This window comes from Dendropsophus ebraccatus, chromosome 7 (genome assembly GCF_027789765.1).
Source record: "Dendropsophus ebraccatus isolate aDenEbr1 chromosome 7, aDenEbr1.pat, whole genome shotgun sequence".
NCBI lineage: Eukaryota > Metazoa > Chordata > Amphibia > Anura > Hylidae > Dendropsophus > Dendropsophus ebraccatus.
The window spans coordinates 104,785,741-104,799,030 of record NC_091460.1 but is presented as its reverse complement, the minus strand read 5'-3'; the positions used below and the strand labels follow the sequence as shown (position 1 = coordinate 104,799,030).

Sequence of the window (13,290 nt, the reverse complement as noted above, 5' to 3'; positions counted from 1 at the left end):
GTGCACTGTTGTGCATGATCTCCCTATCCTGGGGGGAGTTTTATACCACTCAGCAAAGAAATCTGTGAGCAGCCCTTCTCTCCTCAACGAGGATACAATATTTAGTATAATAAGTATCCCCCGGTAATAGTCTCTGAGGAATGCTATTCCGAAATTGATGCTTCTGACAGACGGGTGTGGATTTCAGGCCCTCACTGGCTTCTATGATCACTCCTGCTTGACTTCCTTGTCCTTGGTCTTCTTGTTGTCCTGCCATGCTCTCCAGATGGGGCTCCCAGTCCCCCTTCCTTATCTTGTCTCCTTGGGAACTTAATTCCTTAAAGGTTTCCGCTCCTTGCAAATGGGTGTTCACTGACCCATGTCTGATTCCACCTAAGGCTGGGTTCATACTGTGTTTCTGCATTTTTTTTTTCATATATTTTTTTTTTCCTCAAAAAAAGGATGCCTTTGTGTGCATCCATTTTGATCTGTTCTTCCATTAACTTCCATTATTAAAACAGATGTAAACAGATTTTTTTTAACAGACGCAAAAATGACTACGTTTTTGTGTACACTGTGTGGAATGTATGAACCCTCCAGAAAGAACAATATGCGATTTGACTAAACAACTTCTAGTGCAGATCGTCATGGCTTAAAATGCTAATTTTCTTTTATTTTCTTCTCTAATCATGTGACACTTTCTTTTTTTTTCTTTTATCTAGAAAGAATGGAGGAGGAGTTTGAACGCTGTTCGCTTGTTTGTGATCCTATTACAGGATGTGATACACTTATGGGTATGTAACGTATTTGTTGCATTAGTTAAGGCATCTCCTGTTAAATGGATTGATTAGATATATAGGGTCTGACCCCTGGCAGAATCAATATCCAGTTTTCATCGGCAGGTAGAGCAAGCTAAGCAGATTGGTATCTAAAGGTCATACACTTTAAAAACTTTTAGCTGAAGTTATCTCTCCCATCTGCCCATATACAGGAACATTCAGCATGGCTGAATGTTCCTGTGCTCTCTAAGGGGTGGGGAGAGGTAAGCTACAGTCAGACTGCTGTGGTGTTGGCTTATCTTTCTGAGAACAAAGATGTTTGGCAGTAATTTTCACCCAACCCTTAGTGCTTATTCCCACTCTCCGTGAAACAGACGGACTGACGGGGAAGCCCTGTAGTAGAGTATTTCGCCACCCAGCATGATGTATCAATATCATACCAGAAGTGCGGGAAGTGTTTGAATATTCGCTGCAGGGTAATGAGACCGCCATGCGGGGCATTAGTGAGGATTTATCTCTCAAATAATACTTTTTAAGAATGCAGTATGCAAAACTGCTGAAAGCTCCACAGACATGCATTGTAAATGTTTTATAATTCAAGTCTATGGGGCTTTTGGTAGTTCCATATACCACTCGCCTCAATAACAGACTAAATATATGCGAGCGGTTTGAAAAGGTCATCCTGCCTAATCTAACGGATATGTACCCTTTAACCCCTTCGGGACCAGGCTAATTTTTGTTTTTGCGTTTTCGTTTTTTTCCTCCTTGTGCTTAAAAGGCCATAGCACTTGCATTTTTACACCTACAGACCCACATGAGCCCTTTTTTTTTGCGTCACTAATTGTACTTTGCAATGACAGGCTGAATTTTTGCATAAAGTATACTACGAAACCAGAAAAAAATTCAAAGTGTGGTGAAATTAAAAAAAAAAAAAAAACGCATTTCTTTTATTTGGGGGGAATGTGTTTTTACGCCATTTGCCCTGGGGTAAAACTGACTTGTTATGCATGTTCCTCAAGTCGTTACGATTAAAACGATATATAACATGTAAAACTTATATTGTTTTTGATGGCTAGTAAAAAATTCAAACCATTGTTAACAAATATAGGTTCCTTAAAATCGCTCTATTCCCAGGCTTATAGCGCTTTTATCCTTTGGTCTATGGGGCTGTATGAGGTGTCATTTTTTGCGCCATGATGTTTACTTTCTATCGATACCTTGATTACGCATATACGACTTTTTGATCGCTTTTTATTAAATTTTTTCAGGATTTTCAGGGATTTTTTTGCGCTGACGTCGTTTACCGTGCGAGATCAGGAACATGATTAATAGTTCGGGCGATTACGGACGCGGCAATAGCAAACATGTTTATTTATTTATTTGTTTACTTTTATTTATAACCTGGGAAAAGGGGGGGTGATTCAGACTTTTATTAGGAGAGGGGGCTTTTTACTAATAACAATACTTTTTTTTTTTTTTACACATATACTAGAAGCCCCCCTAGGGGACTTCTAGTATATATACTTTGATCTCTCATTGAGATCTTTGCTGTATAGATATACAGCAAAGATCAAATACAGCCGAATACAGCTGCTGCAGCCGAATACAAACGAGTGCCGAGTCGGGGACGGCGCCATCTTGGACGAGTCCCTGGCCGGCATCAGACAGGGAGATCGCTGGGAGCGATCTCCGCCACTAGACATCAGGGAAGTGCTGCAACCGGTAATCGGATGCAGCTGTCATGTTTGACAGCTGCATCTGATTACTGTATTAGCGGGCACAGCGGTCCCGGGCTACAAGCGGCACCCGGGACCGCCGCGGTTCAGAGCGGGGTAGCCGCGCAGCCCCTCTCTGAACGCCCGCACGAGGACGTACAGTTGCGTACTCGTGCGGGAATTGGTTAAATGGGCGACCAAAAATACAGCCTTACTTACTTAGTCTTAAAGTGTCACTGTCGTTATAACCTTCAAAACCTAAATCAACAGCAGATGTGATGTCAAGCAAGTTTGCAATTTAAATTTTTTTTTTCTAGTTTTAAAACAAAGCTATACATCCAGTCTCATGAAGCTTTATAGTCTTGTGCTGGTTGAAAAAAAGAAACTAAACACATGAAGTCCCTGCCAGTACAGAGAGTCACGCACGGCTCAGTGTGTCAATCAATCACATGACTGCCTTCTCTGTAAGCGCTCAGATAACCTGGGGAACACAGGAATTCCTGTGTTTAGAATCCTTGAGAGAAAAAAAAAGGCAACACAGGAAGTGCTGTGTTTTCCATGATAACTTAAAAAAAATGTAAATTGCAAACATTTAACATCTACTGTTGGATTAGATATTTGAAACTTATAACGACAGGTACACGTTAATGTTTGTGAGCCCTCATTTAAGCATTACGTGTAATGGACAATAAATTAGTATTCATAAAATTGCCTCTCTTATGCTACTTTGTGACATTTTGTTTACTTATTCTTTTTCATGAAAGAGTGTATTGCCAGAATTAAAGAGAGTAAGGTTAATGAAGATGAGTGTTGCTCACGCTGGATTAGCTTCAACAACGAAATATTTGCCAGTGGGAAGATAGTTATCTATCCCAAAAAAATGAACGAACAAGGCATATTTCAGTCACAAGTTATGGTGAGTATTTCTAATGCATATGAACTGAAGAGAAATCCAATACATTTTTGTCAGTGGTTGGTTAAAGAGTCACTGTTGTATTATTTTTATTTATTTATTTATTTATTTATTTATTTATTTATTTTGCAGAAATCAATAGTGCTGGCGATTTTAAGAAACTTTGTAATTGGGTTTATTAGGCAAATATGCTATTATCTGCATTCAAAAAACTTTTCCCAGCCCCCCCCCCCCCGCCTCCTCTTTTCCATTCACTGCAAATTATTAGGAAATTGTGTCTTGTTGCATCAGACATGCCCCTGTCTGTTCTATGGAGATGGGAGATGGGAGGGGGGAGGAGGGAGTTTAGTCGGCAGCAGAGAGTAGAACAAAGGATGACACAGCAGGGAACTGTGTGAAGCTGGTATTCAGAGGTCAGAGATGTCAGTGCTGACTTAAGAGGAAATAGCCCACTGATGTAATGGTAAATTAACTCTTTGTTGTCCTGTTTTGATGCGTCATTTCCCTCCACCCCTCCCCTCTCCTTAGACAACCATGAAGACGGGGGGAGAGTTTCAAACTGCTTTTTCATGATGAAAATGCATTTTCCGCCTAATAAACCCAATTACAAAGTTTCTTAAAATTGCCTGTACTATTGATTTCTCAAAAAAAAAAAAAAAAAATTAAACAGTGACACTTAAAATTTTTTGCCATGTCTAGAAATATGTTTACTAGTATCTGCTAACTTTGCAGCCTTTGTAGTAAGAATATCTGTCTCTTCTGCCTTATCTGTTGCAGACCACAAGGGCCCTGTGAAAAGTTTTAATAGAAGAGTTTGTTAGTTTAGTATAGTAATAGAATTTATGGTTCAATATGTTTTATTAAGATTTTCATAAAACACACACTACAATCAAACAGATGCCTCATGTTTACAAAGTGGTGCAACACCTTTAGTCCAGGGATTATGTGCGACAATCTGCATGCCCTTTTGCAGAAGAGAGCTAAAAGTCTCGGACCAACATGGTCCCTTAAGAAGACCTTTGTGGGATCGGTTTCTGTGTTCTGTCCAAGGACAGCATGCTGCACATTATAAGGTACTCACACTTACACATATTGCACCAGCGTGATAACAGATTAAACGTCTGGAGCAAGACACATGTAACAAATACGTGCCCAAACAAATAAAAAGGGAAGGAAAAAACATTAAGGGAAGCGGAGGGAGTTTCCCACCTTAGAAACCACTCGACTCAAGCTCTGCTTGGAAATTGCAGTCTACCCCCCAGAGGGGTCATTACCCGCCAACCAGTTCGCAAGACCTGGTGAGAACTGAAATTCAATCCAAGTTCTCCATTCAGCAATAAATTTGTCTCCAACTTTATGCTTATCCACCCTGAGCACCTCCATTATGATTGAGTGAAAGGCCTCGACCCATTGACTCCTAGAGAGGGGGAGTCTGCGATCTCCACAAACTGAAATAATCTGTCGTGTAGCCAGCAGAGAGTAGCCCAGAAGGTCCTTTTTGTAATCGAATTTAAAGCATAACTATAATTTAAGTAGCCAAAAAAATGAAATTTCTCAAAAAGACCATTTGTTTCCCTTTAAAAAGAGCCATAAACTGTGTTGGTAGTGTGTGCTTGCAGAGATATCCCCAGTTGTTTGGCTCAGAAGAATAAATAAATTTTTCTCCCTGCTGACAGAAAGTGGGCGTGGCCTATCCCTCATCTCCCAGGCTGGGTCCCTCCAGTCACTGACCAGCACCTCAGCAGATGGTATCACACACAGTGAGATCAGATAGAGCCCCAGCATACAGTATCACACAGTGGGATTAGATACAGAGCCCCAGCAGATGGTATCACACACAGTGGGATTAGACACAGAGCCCCAGCAAATGGTATCACAAAGAGTGGGATTAGATAGTCATCTGCTCTCATAACACTGTAGGAGGGGGCACCTGCTGCAGACATCTGATAGTAAATGTTATATGTACTATGAAAGGACTACAGCTGTGTTGTGCTGGGACTTGTAGTCCTCACCTCAGTGACTCACCCACTCCCCCTCATGCAGTACATTGGAGTCATGGCTGGCATGTTCCCCCTGGGTGAAGCACTGGGTTCTTGTCCCTCCATCCAGCTCCTCCCCTGCGCTGCTCCTCACACAAAACACCCTCAGCTCTGCTAAGTGACCTCTGTGAGGGGAGGGGGGAGAACGTGCTGCTAGGAGGTGTGGGAGGATGTTTTGTTTCTTTCTGTCAGGGCTGTTATCTGATGCTGCTGTTAGTCTGTACCTAGCTGCTACTCTGTACCTATTTCCAGGGAGGGGTGTGTCCAGTAGAATTGCAGAAATAACACCGGAGCAGACACAGAGCTGACAGGGCATTCAGCTTCATGTATTTAAAAAAAAATTTCATTTTAGCTTATTAATGTATATTGCAAAAATTGTTATCATGGCCTATGATAACTAAAACTAAATGGTCAAATGGTCAAAATATTTTATAGTTACGCTTTTTTTTTAAACTGAAGTCACATGAAATAAAGGCACACAGGCAGTGGGGTGCGGGAAATAACAGTGTATGTTTACTAGTCTCCATGCCTCCATTGTGCTGTTCCCAAGCTTTGCTGAGGGCCATTGGCTGTCATTTTTCTGCTGGAATCCTGATCAGTTACGTACCAGTCTCCTCCTGCTGCAACATCACAGCCCAGCTCAGTGATTGCCCGTTTAGCTAGTCAGTTACTGGGGCAGTGTCCTTCTCCCCCCACTCACTGATTGGGTGAGCGGGCAAGTGGTCACCTGGGTACATTATGTTGCAGCTGGAAGAGCTAGTTAATGGGACGCAAGAGCGGCGCAATGGGGCACAGAGATGGGCAAGTATATTTTGTTTTTGGGTTCCTGAACCCCCCACCCTTCTGATTTTTTTTTTCCCATTTCATGGGCCTTCTCCTTTAAATTTCCTTTTTTCTCCTTTTTTTTAAACTAATAATCTGGTTTTAATATTAGAATTGATATTTCTAATATTGCCTTTATTATAGCTTTACCATGTTGAAAATGGTCCGGTGCTACTGAAGTTACACAAGTCAAAAAGCATTTTAGAAGCTGGAGACTCCTTTTTCGTTCCTCCTGGTAAGGGAAACAGTTTGAATTGTTTTCTTTATGCCTAAAAGTTATAAAATAAGGCCAAATGGTATATTGAACATAACAATAAAATCTTTTTGATCAGTGTATAGCCATCTGACCTTCTACTAGTGTTGAGCGGAGAGGCCAAAATATTCAGGGTTAAGCAATATTCTCTGAACTCAAACACTCAACATTTATCTCCCCTGGCTGCAGACGTTTGATGCCACCCTAAGCAGTCCTGGAAAACATGGATACCGCCTATGACTGTTTACATATTTTCCAGGACTTCCTAGGGCAGCTATGGGGATGCAATCCCAAACAGTTTGGCATCTCTGCTCAAAACTAGTGACAACATTCATCTTGCAACATCTAGGGGGTTAAATGGGCAGTACTGGAGTTATCTTCCCATTATTTAGAGCTGGGTGTCACCCACATGTGATGATGGTACTGGAACAGCTCTTATTTTGCACCCTTACTGTGATATGCTATTACTTCAGTTTGTAGGAACAGCCTGCTTACCATGACTATATAGTATGTCACAGGATGGGAATAGTTTATAATTTTGTACATAAAAAAAAGGAATCTACAACATTTTATATAAAATACTAAAGCAGTTAAAGTTATATTGTCACCCCCTTTTCATATAAGGCGTTCTCAGAATCATTCTTAGGGTGCCTTCACACCTACCGGATCCGCAGCAGATTTCACGATACGGATGCGCAGCAAAATATTACACAGAATGATAGTTGTTAGTTATGATCCTTACAACGATCGTAACTACAGTCATTTACTCCATCACTCAGCAAAAGAATGAACAATGAATGTGCAATTACACTGAACGATTAGCGAAGGCTTAATGATTTTAGGGTCAGAGCTAAATTTACGATCAATAACACACAACGTTTTTTTTTCCCGATAGTTTTCTGCATACACATGGAACGGTTATCGCTTGATTTAACGATTTCTGCACGATAATCGCCCTGTGTAATAGAGCCCTAATCCTACTTTGTTGATCCAGAGGAAGGCAAGAAAACCTTTACAAGATTCCAATTGCCCCATGCCGGAGTGATAAAAAAATCCAGACTCCAAATTTGTCAGTCTGAATAAAACCCTGGATCAGCATCCTTTTGCCTATATTCTAGTAGCCATAACTAGTTTTTTTTTGTTGTTTTTTTCTTCAAAAAATTCCAGTCCTTGAGTCAACCATGACAGCATTAATGGCAAAGTTTTCCATTATCTCACTACTTTTACAGTAAAGAATCCCTGTCCGTCATTATGGTGAAACCTTCTTTCCTCTATATAAAGAGCATTCACCTTGTCATGGTTACAGGCTGCTCACTCCTATGACATCTAGGACAATTTCCAATATCCTTACATCCAGTTTATTGCAGGGCTGTGCAATAGATGCAGTAGATGTGATATAATGCATGTTTGCAATTTACATCCATTTGTTTTCTTTTTTTAGTTATCTTGGAAAACACGGCACTTCCTGTGTTTTAGATTCTTTAAACACAGGAAATCCCATGTTTCTCAGGTGATCTGCGCAAAGAAGGCAGTCTTGGGATTGAGGGACACGTTGAGTTGTGACACTCTGTACAGGTCAGAAAGGGGTGGGAAAAAATAACACCCACTTACCTCCCTGACTCCCACGGTGCTGCCTGCAATTGGCCACTCCATCTCCAGACGCCTCCTGGTATTGAGACAGGACTTGAGACTATTTAGTGCTACAGCCGCTAGATGGCTAAGTGGGCTTTTCACATTGTCTCAAGTCCCATCTCAATACCACAATTAGCATTTTTACATGAAGCAGAGGGGAAAAATAAATTTGGGATATAACCACAAATGAAAACAAGATGCTGGATTCCTCTCCATAATAAAAGTGTCGTCCCCCTGTTTATCGATACCCACTTGCCTCCATTACAATAGGTGTTTGTGCCAGCTACATCATTGTCCTGCCAAAGCTGTGATACTTACTTTGTTTTTCTTATTATTAATGTGATATTTAGGCTAAAGTCACGCATTCCATAGTTTTCAGGGCTGTATATGATGTCTGCAATCATCCACAATCTTCATCCACTATCCGAAAGAAATTAATCCATAAAGCATCTTTATTGCATCCATAATCCATATTTTTTGTGCACCATCAAAAAAGGGAAGGGAACATTTTTAAATTACTCATCCATATTTTATATAGATGTATGGACATTTCATCTGTAAAAATGACGGACTCGTCCTTAGACTTTTATGAAACATTCTGACCCATAATCATGATCCGTACTAGAGCTTGTCAGTAATTATTATTATTTATTTATTTTTTTTGGAAAAAAAAAAAAGCAGTTTTTGGTGATTGTGAATCCATATTGGGCTCTAAATTTACTGAAACTACGAAACATGTGAAAGTAGCCTTAGGCTGGGTTCACACTACTTTTTTACCATCCGTTTTTACAATAAATGGATGAAAAAACGAATGCATTTGTATGCATCTGTTTTGATCCGTTTTTTCCATTGACTTACATTATAAAAAAAGGATCAAAATGCATCTGTTTTCGTAGTATTTTGTAGTATGTATTTTGTAGTATGAAAAAAGGATGCGTTGATCCTTTTTTTTTTATAGACTATAATGGAAGTCAATTGAAAAACGGATGTACACAAATACATCTGTTTTTTCATCAGTTGTTTTTTTTTGCTAAAAAGGACGAAAAAGCGGATTGCAGAAACGCAGTTTGGCTCTCCCCTTAGGGCCCTATTATAATAAAAGATGTCTGACAGATTATCAGACAAATATTTTTAAGCCAAAGCCAGGAATGGATTTGAAAAGGAGAAATCCCAGTCTTTCCTCTACGTACTTTTCTCTGTTTATAGTCTGTTCCTTGGTTTGGCTGAAAAAATCTGTTAGATCTGCCAGAGATCTTTTGGTGTAATAGGGCCCTTAGTTTGTGAGAATAGTTTATGATTTATAAAGATTATCTGTCTTCATGACCTCCAAGCCATCTGGGCACTCTCCTAGTGTCATTGGGATAACCATGAACAAAGCAAGAAGAACTTCTCTTACAGAAAAATGTTAAACTTGGGTTATGCTCTCACTATGTTAAAAAAAAAGGGGCAAATAATGTCCGTTGTTGCAAAACAACAGTCGTTATTAATGATCATGGTCATTAAAGTGATAGTCATCCCCTTTCCATATAAGGAGTTCTCAGCACCATTCCTAAAGGGGTACTCCGTGCCAGGGTTATCTTTCGTGTATGGCTGGGGAGAGGGTGGATATAGAAGCCGCCGGTCACTTACCTTCCCCGGTTCCAGCACCCGTATCGCGCCGCCCCTTTCTCCCGTCCTGGGAATGGAGCGATTTTAAGGAACATATATTTGTTAACAATGGTTTGATTTTTTTTACAGGCCATCAGATACAATAAAAGTTATACATGTTATATATCATTGTATTCATAACGTCAGTTTTACCCCAGGGCGAATGGCGTAAAAACAAATACCCCCTAAATAAAAAAAAATCGTTTTTTTGTTCGATTTCACCACTCATTGAATTTTTTCCTGGTTTCGCAGTGTACTTTATGCAAAAATTCAGCCTGTCATTGCAAAGTACAATTAGTGACGCAAAAAATAAGGGCTCATGTGGGTCTCTAGGTGGAAAAATGCAAGTGCTATGGCCTTTTAAACACAAGGAGGAAAAAACTAAACCGCAAAAACGAAAATTGGCTCTGTCCTTAAGCGGTTCAGGACAGAGCCAGTTTGCATTTTTGAACTTCCGTTTTTTTTCTCCTTGTGCACTGCTTTACAGTGTGGCCATTATTTCCTATTTGGGGGGGGGGAGTGGTGTGGCAAGAATCCTATTGTCTTGTATATTCGGAGAATTGCCAAACAAATTAATGTAATACACCGATCTCTTAGGTGTTTATGTCACTTCATTTAAGGCAGCATAAACCTAGTGACAGATTCCCTTTAAGAATGGTGCTGAGCACTTCTTATATGGAAAGGGGGTGATAATACCACTTTAATAACTGCTGCTGTTAACCCCTGTATGTAAGCGTACACCCTGGCATCGTTAGGGGCGTTTAGAGGGGGGCCGCACCATAATCGTCTCTCATTGATCTATGCAGTGTAACTATACTGCATAGATGTCAATGAGAGATCAGAGTTGTACTACTAGAAGTCGCCCAGGCATAATTAATAAATAAACATATTTGGTATCGCCTGAACTACGTATCGTTGTAATCATGCTAACTTAAGGAACATGCATAACAAGTCAGTTTTAACCTAGGGCGAACGGCGTAAACACATTCCTAACCCCCCCCCCACCCCCCCTCGAAATAAAGTGTTTTATTTTCAATTTCACCACACATATAATTTTTTCCTGATTTCATACCGTATTTTATGCAAAAATTAAGCCTGTCATTGCAAAGTACAATTAGTGAAAAAAATGCAAGCACTGTGGCCTTTTAAGCACAAGGAGGAAAAAACAAAAGCGCAAAAATTGAAATTGGCTCTGTCCTTAAGGGGTTAAATAATGGACGTTATTTGTTCTTATTTTTACATTGTTGGAATTTTGCCACCTAGTGTTATCCGACTTAAATGCATCAGTCTTTAAACTGAAACTTTACTAATTTAATGATCTTTGATTGTTTTTTAGGTAATAACTGCTTCATAACCAATCTTCAGGACAATGTAGCAGTGCTGGCCTTCACTTGTTTGAAAGTGCTTCCACCTATTACACCCTTGACATTTGTAGACAGGCTACGTTTGTTTTCAATAGATAGACAATTCAAGAAACTGTAAAATGGTGTGTAATCTGAGCACCCTAAATAATTAAAAGAGGTTGTCCAACATTTTTTTCTGATTGGAAATGTGAATAATTTGTAATCTGTCCCTTTCCCTAAGGCCCCCTTCACACGTCCGGAAAAACCACCCGGATTTCCTATCAGGAAATCCGGACGGATTTCCGGACGCATAGACTTTCATTGGACATGGACACCGGAAGAGTGTCCGTTCCGGAAAATAGGACCGGATTTTTTAGAACCGGTCCTATTTTCGTCCGGAAATCCGGCCCGGATGCCCCCATAGGAGTCTATGGGAGCGCCCAGACCCCGGACGCTTTCCTGATGCACATCAGGAAAGCGTCCGGAGTTCCACTCACCTTCCGCCTCTGCCCCGGCCTCCTGCTGCCTCTTCGTCCTTGTCTGCAGGCACCCCCGGCGGCCACTCGCGGCGCCCCCGCATCCCCCCCCAAACCCCCCCCCGCGGCCATACGTGGCGCCCACGCACCCCCCCCGCCCCCCCCCCCCCCCCCCCCCCCCCCCCCCCCCACAGCCGGCGGCCACTCGCGGCACCCCCGCACCCACTCGCTGCACCCCTGAAACCTCCCCCCCCCCCCGGCCGGGCGCGGCGGCCAGGAGACCAGGACAGGTGACATTAAAACTCCCATCATGCCCTGCTGACAGGCCATGATGGGAGTTGTAGTTCTGCAGCCTGTGGCCATCCAGGTTGCGGAAGTACAACTCCCATCATGTACTGCAACCTGGGTGACCACAGACTGCAGAAGTACAACTTCCATCATGACCTGTCAGCCAAGCATGATGGGAGTTGTAATTCTGCAAGCTGTGACCATCCAGTTTGCAGAAATACATGTCCTATTTTTCTTCTCATCAGGAAATCCTGAAGGTTTTTCCTGATGGTTTCCTGAAGGTAAAAACGGATTACTGTCAGGAAATCCTGATACTATCCTGATGACATTTAAGGCCTCCTGATCAGGATTTCCTGACAGTAAAAACTGACACGGACGTGTGAATGGGGCCTTAGTAGTTTTCTCTAACTTTTCTTCTTCTTTCCTCTCTGAATCTAGCTCCATATTGATTAATCAATATTTATATATTGCCTACATTGTTTATTTATGATGCCACTGATTGAGACACACTCCTTCTGGGGGCGTACCCTTTGTATAAATATCACGTGTATGACACTATGTACTTGCTTGAAAAAGACTCATGCTTGAGTCGAAACGTCGCTGTACGTGTATGGGTGAATAAACTATCACGCTTTTTTCACAATTGGAGTGCCGTATTCCTGATCCTGATTTGTCTATACAGTGGAGTCGGAGGGTCGACTGCCGAGAGACGTGCACCCACTGGCTTGAAGCCGTTCTGACTTAAAGTCTACACAGTGCCGTTCAACTATTTCTATTTGTATTAACAGGTTTTATGTATGTTTTGTAAAGGTAATTTTATTTGATAGTTTTACACATAAATGTTTAAAGCTTATTTGTTATGGGTTTTTACTAAAGTTCATCTAAAATGTATTAAAAAAAAGTATAAAAGATAAACATGGTGCGGTCTTGCTATTTTTTCTTAGATGCGTTTTGGCCACTATGTGGCCTTGATCATACTCTAGTTGGAATGCTCACAATTTGAGTACCCCAAGGGCTTTATCCAACTTTATCTGTCACCGGTATTCAAATGAGAGTGATCGGATATGAGCATTCTTCGGTCGCTCTCATCTCTACAGGCTTTCAATCCTTGGTGTCTGACTCAATTGCCTTATAGAATTAAATTACAGTTAACATGAATTCCACATGGCAGCGGGGCCAGCTGGGGAGAGACTCAGATTAGTGGATTATGAAGTCTCTCTTGGTTGTTTCGGAAAGATTCGTTTGTAAGTAAATTTCCTATAGGCAGAATGAACAACCCATGGACCACACTTGGACTGCCCATAAATCACTGTTACACAAAATTGAATGTTAAGAAAAACATTACATATGGAAAATAAATCAAAAAACATATTTAAAGGGGTATTCCACCCAATGCTGTTTAAA

General features: G+C 41.1%; 1 protein-coding gene across 2 annotated transcripts in view; it reads left to right on the top strand.

The window, feature by feature from the left end:
• Positions 1-11,752, top strand: part of LOC138797641 (nucleolar protein dao-5-like) — a 132,213-nt gene extending 120,461 nt beyond the window's left edge. For both annotated transcript variants that reach the window (XM_069978059.1, XM_069978057.1), the window contains exons 26-29: positions 702-773; positions 3,238-3,389; positions 6,392-6,482; positions 11,116-11,752. In XM_069978059.1, coding sequence (XP_069834160.1) covers positions 702-773; positions 3,238-3,389; positions 6,392-6,482; positions 11,116-11,261 — 461 coding nt within the window. In that variant the 3' untranslated portion in view covers positions 11,262-11,752. The remainder of the gene's footprint in view (positions 1-701; positions 774-3,237; positions 3,390-6,391; positions 6,483-11,115) is intronic.
• Positions 11,753-13,290: the final 1,538 nt, after the last annotated feature.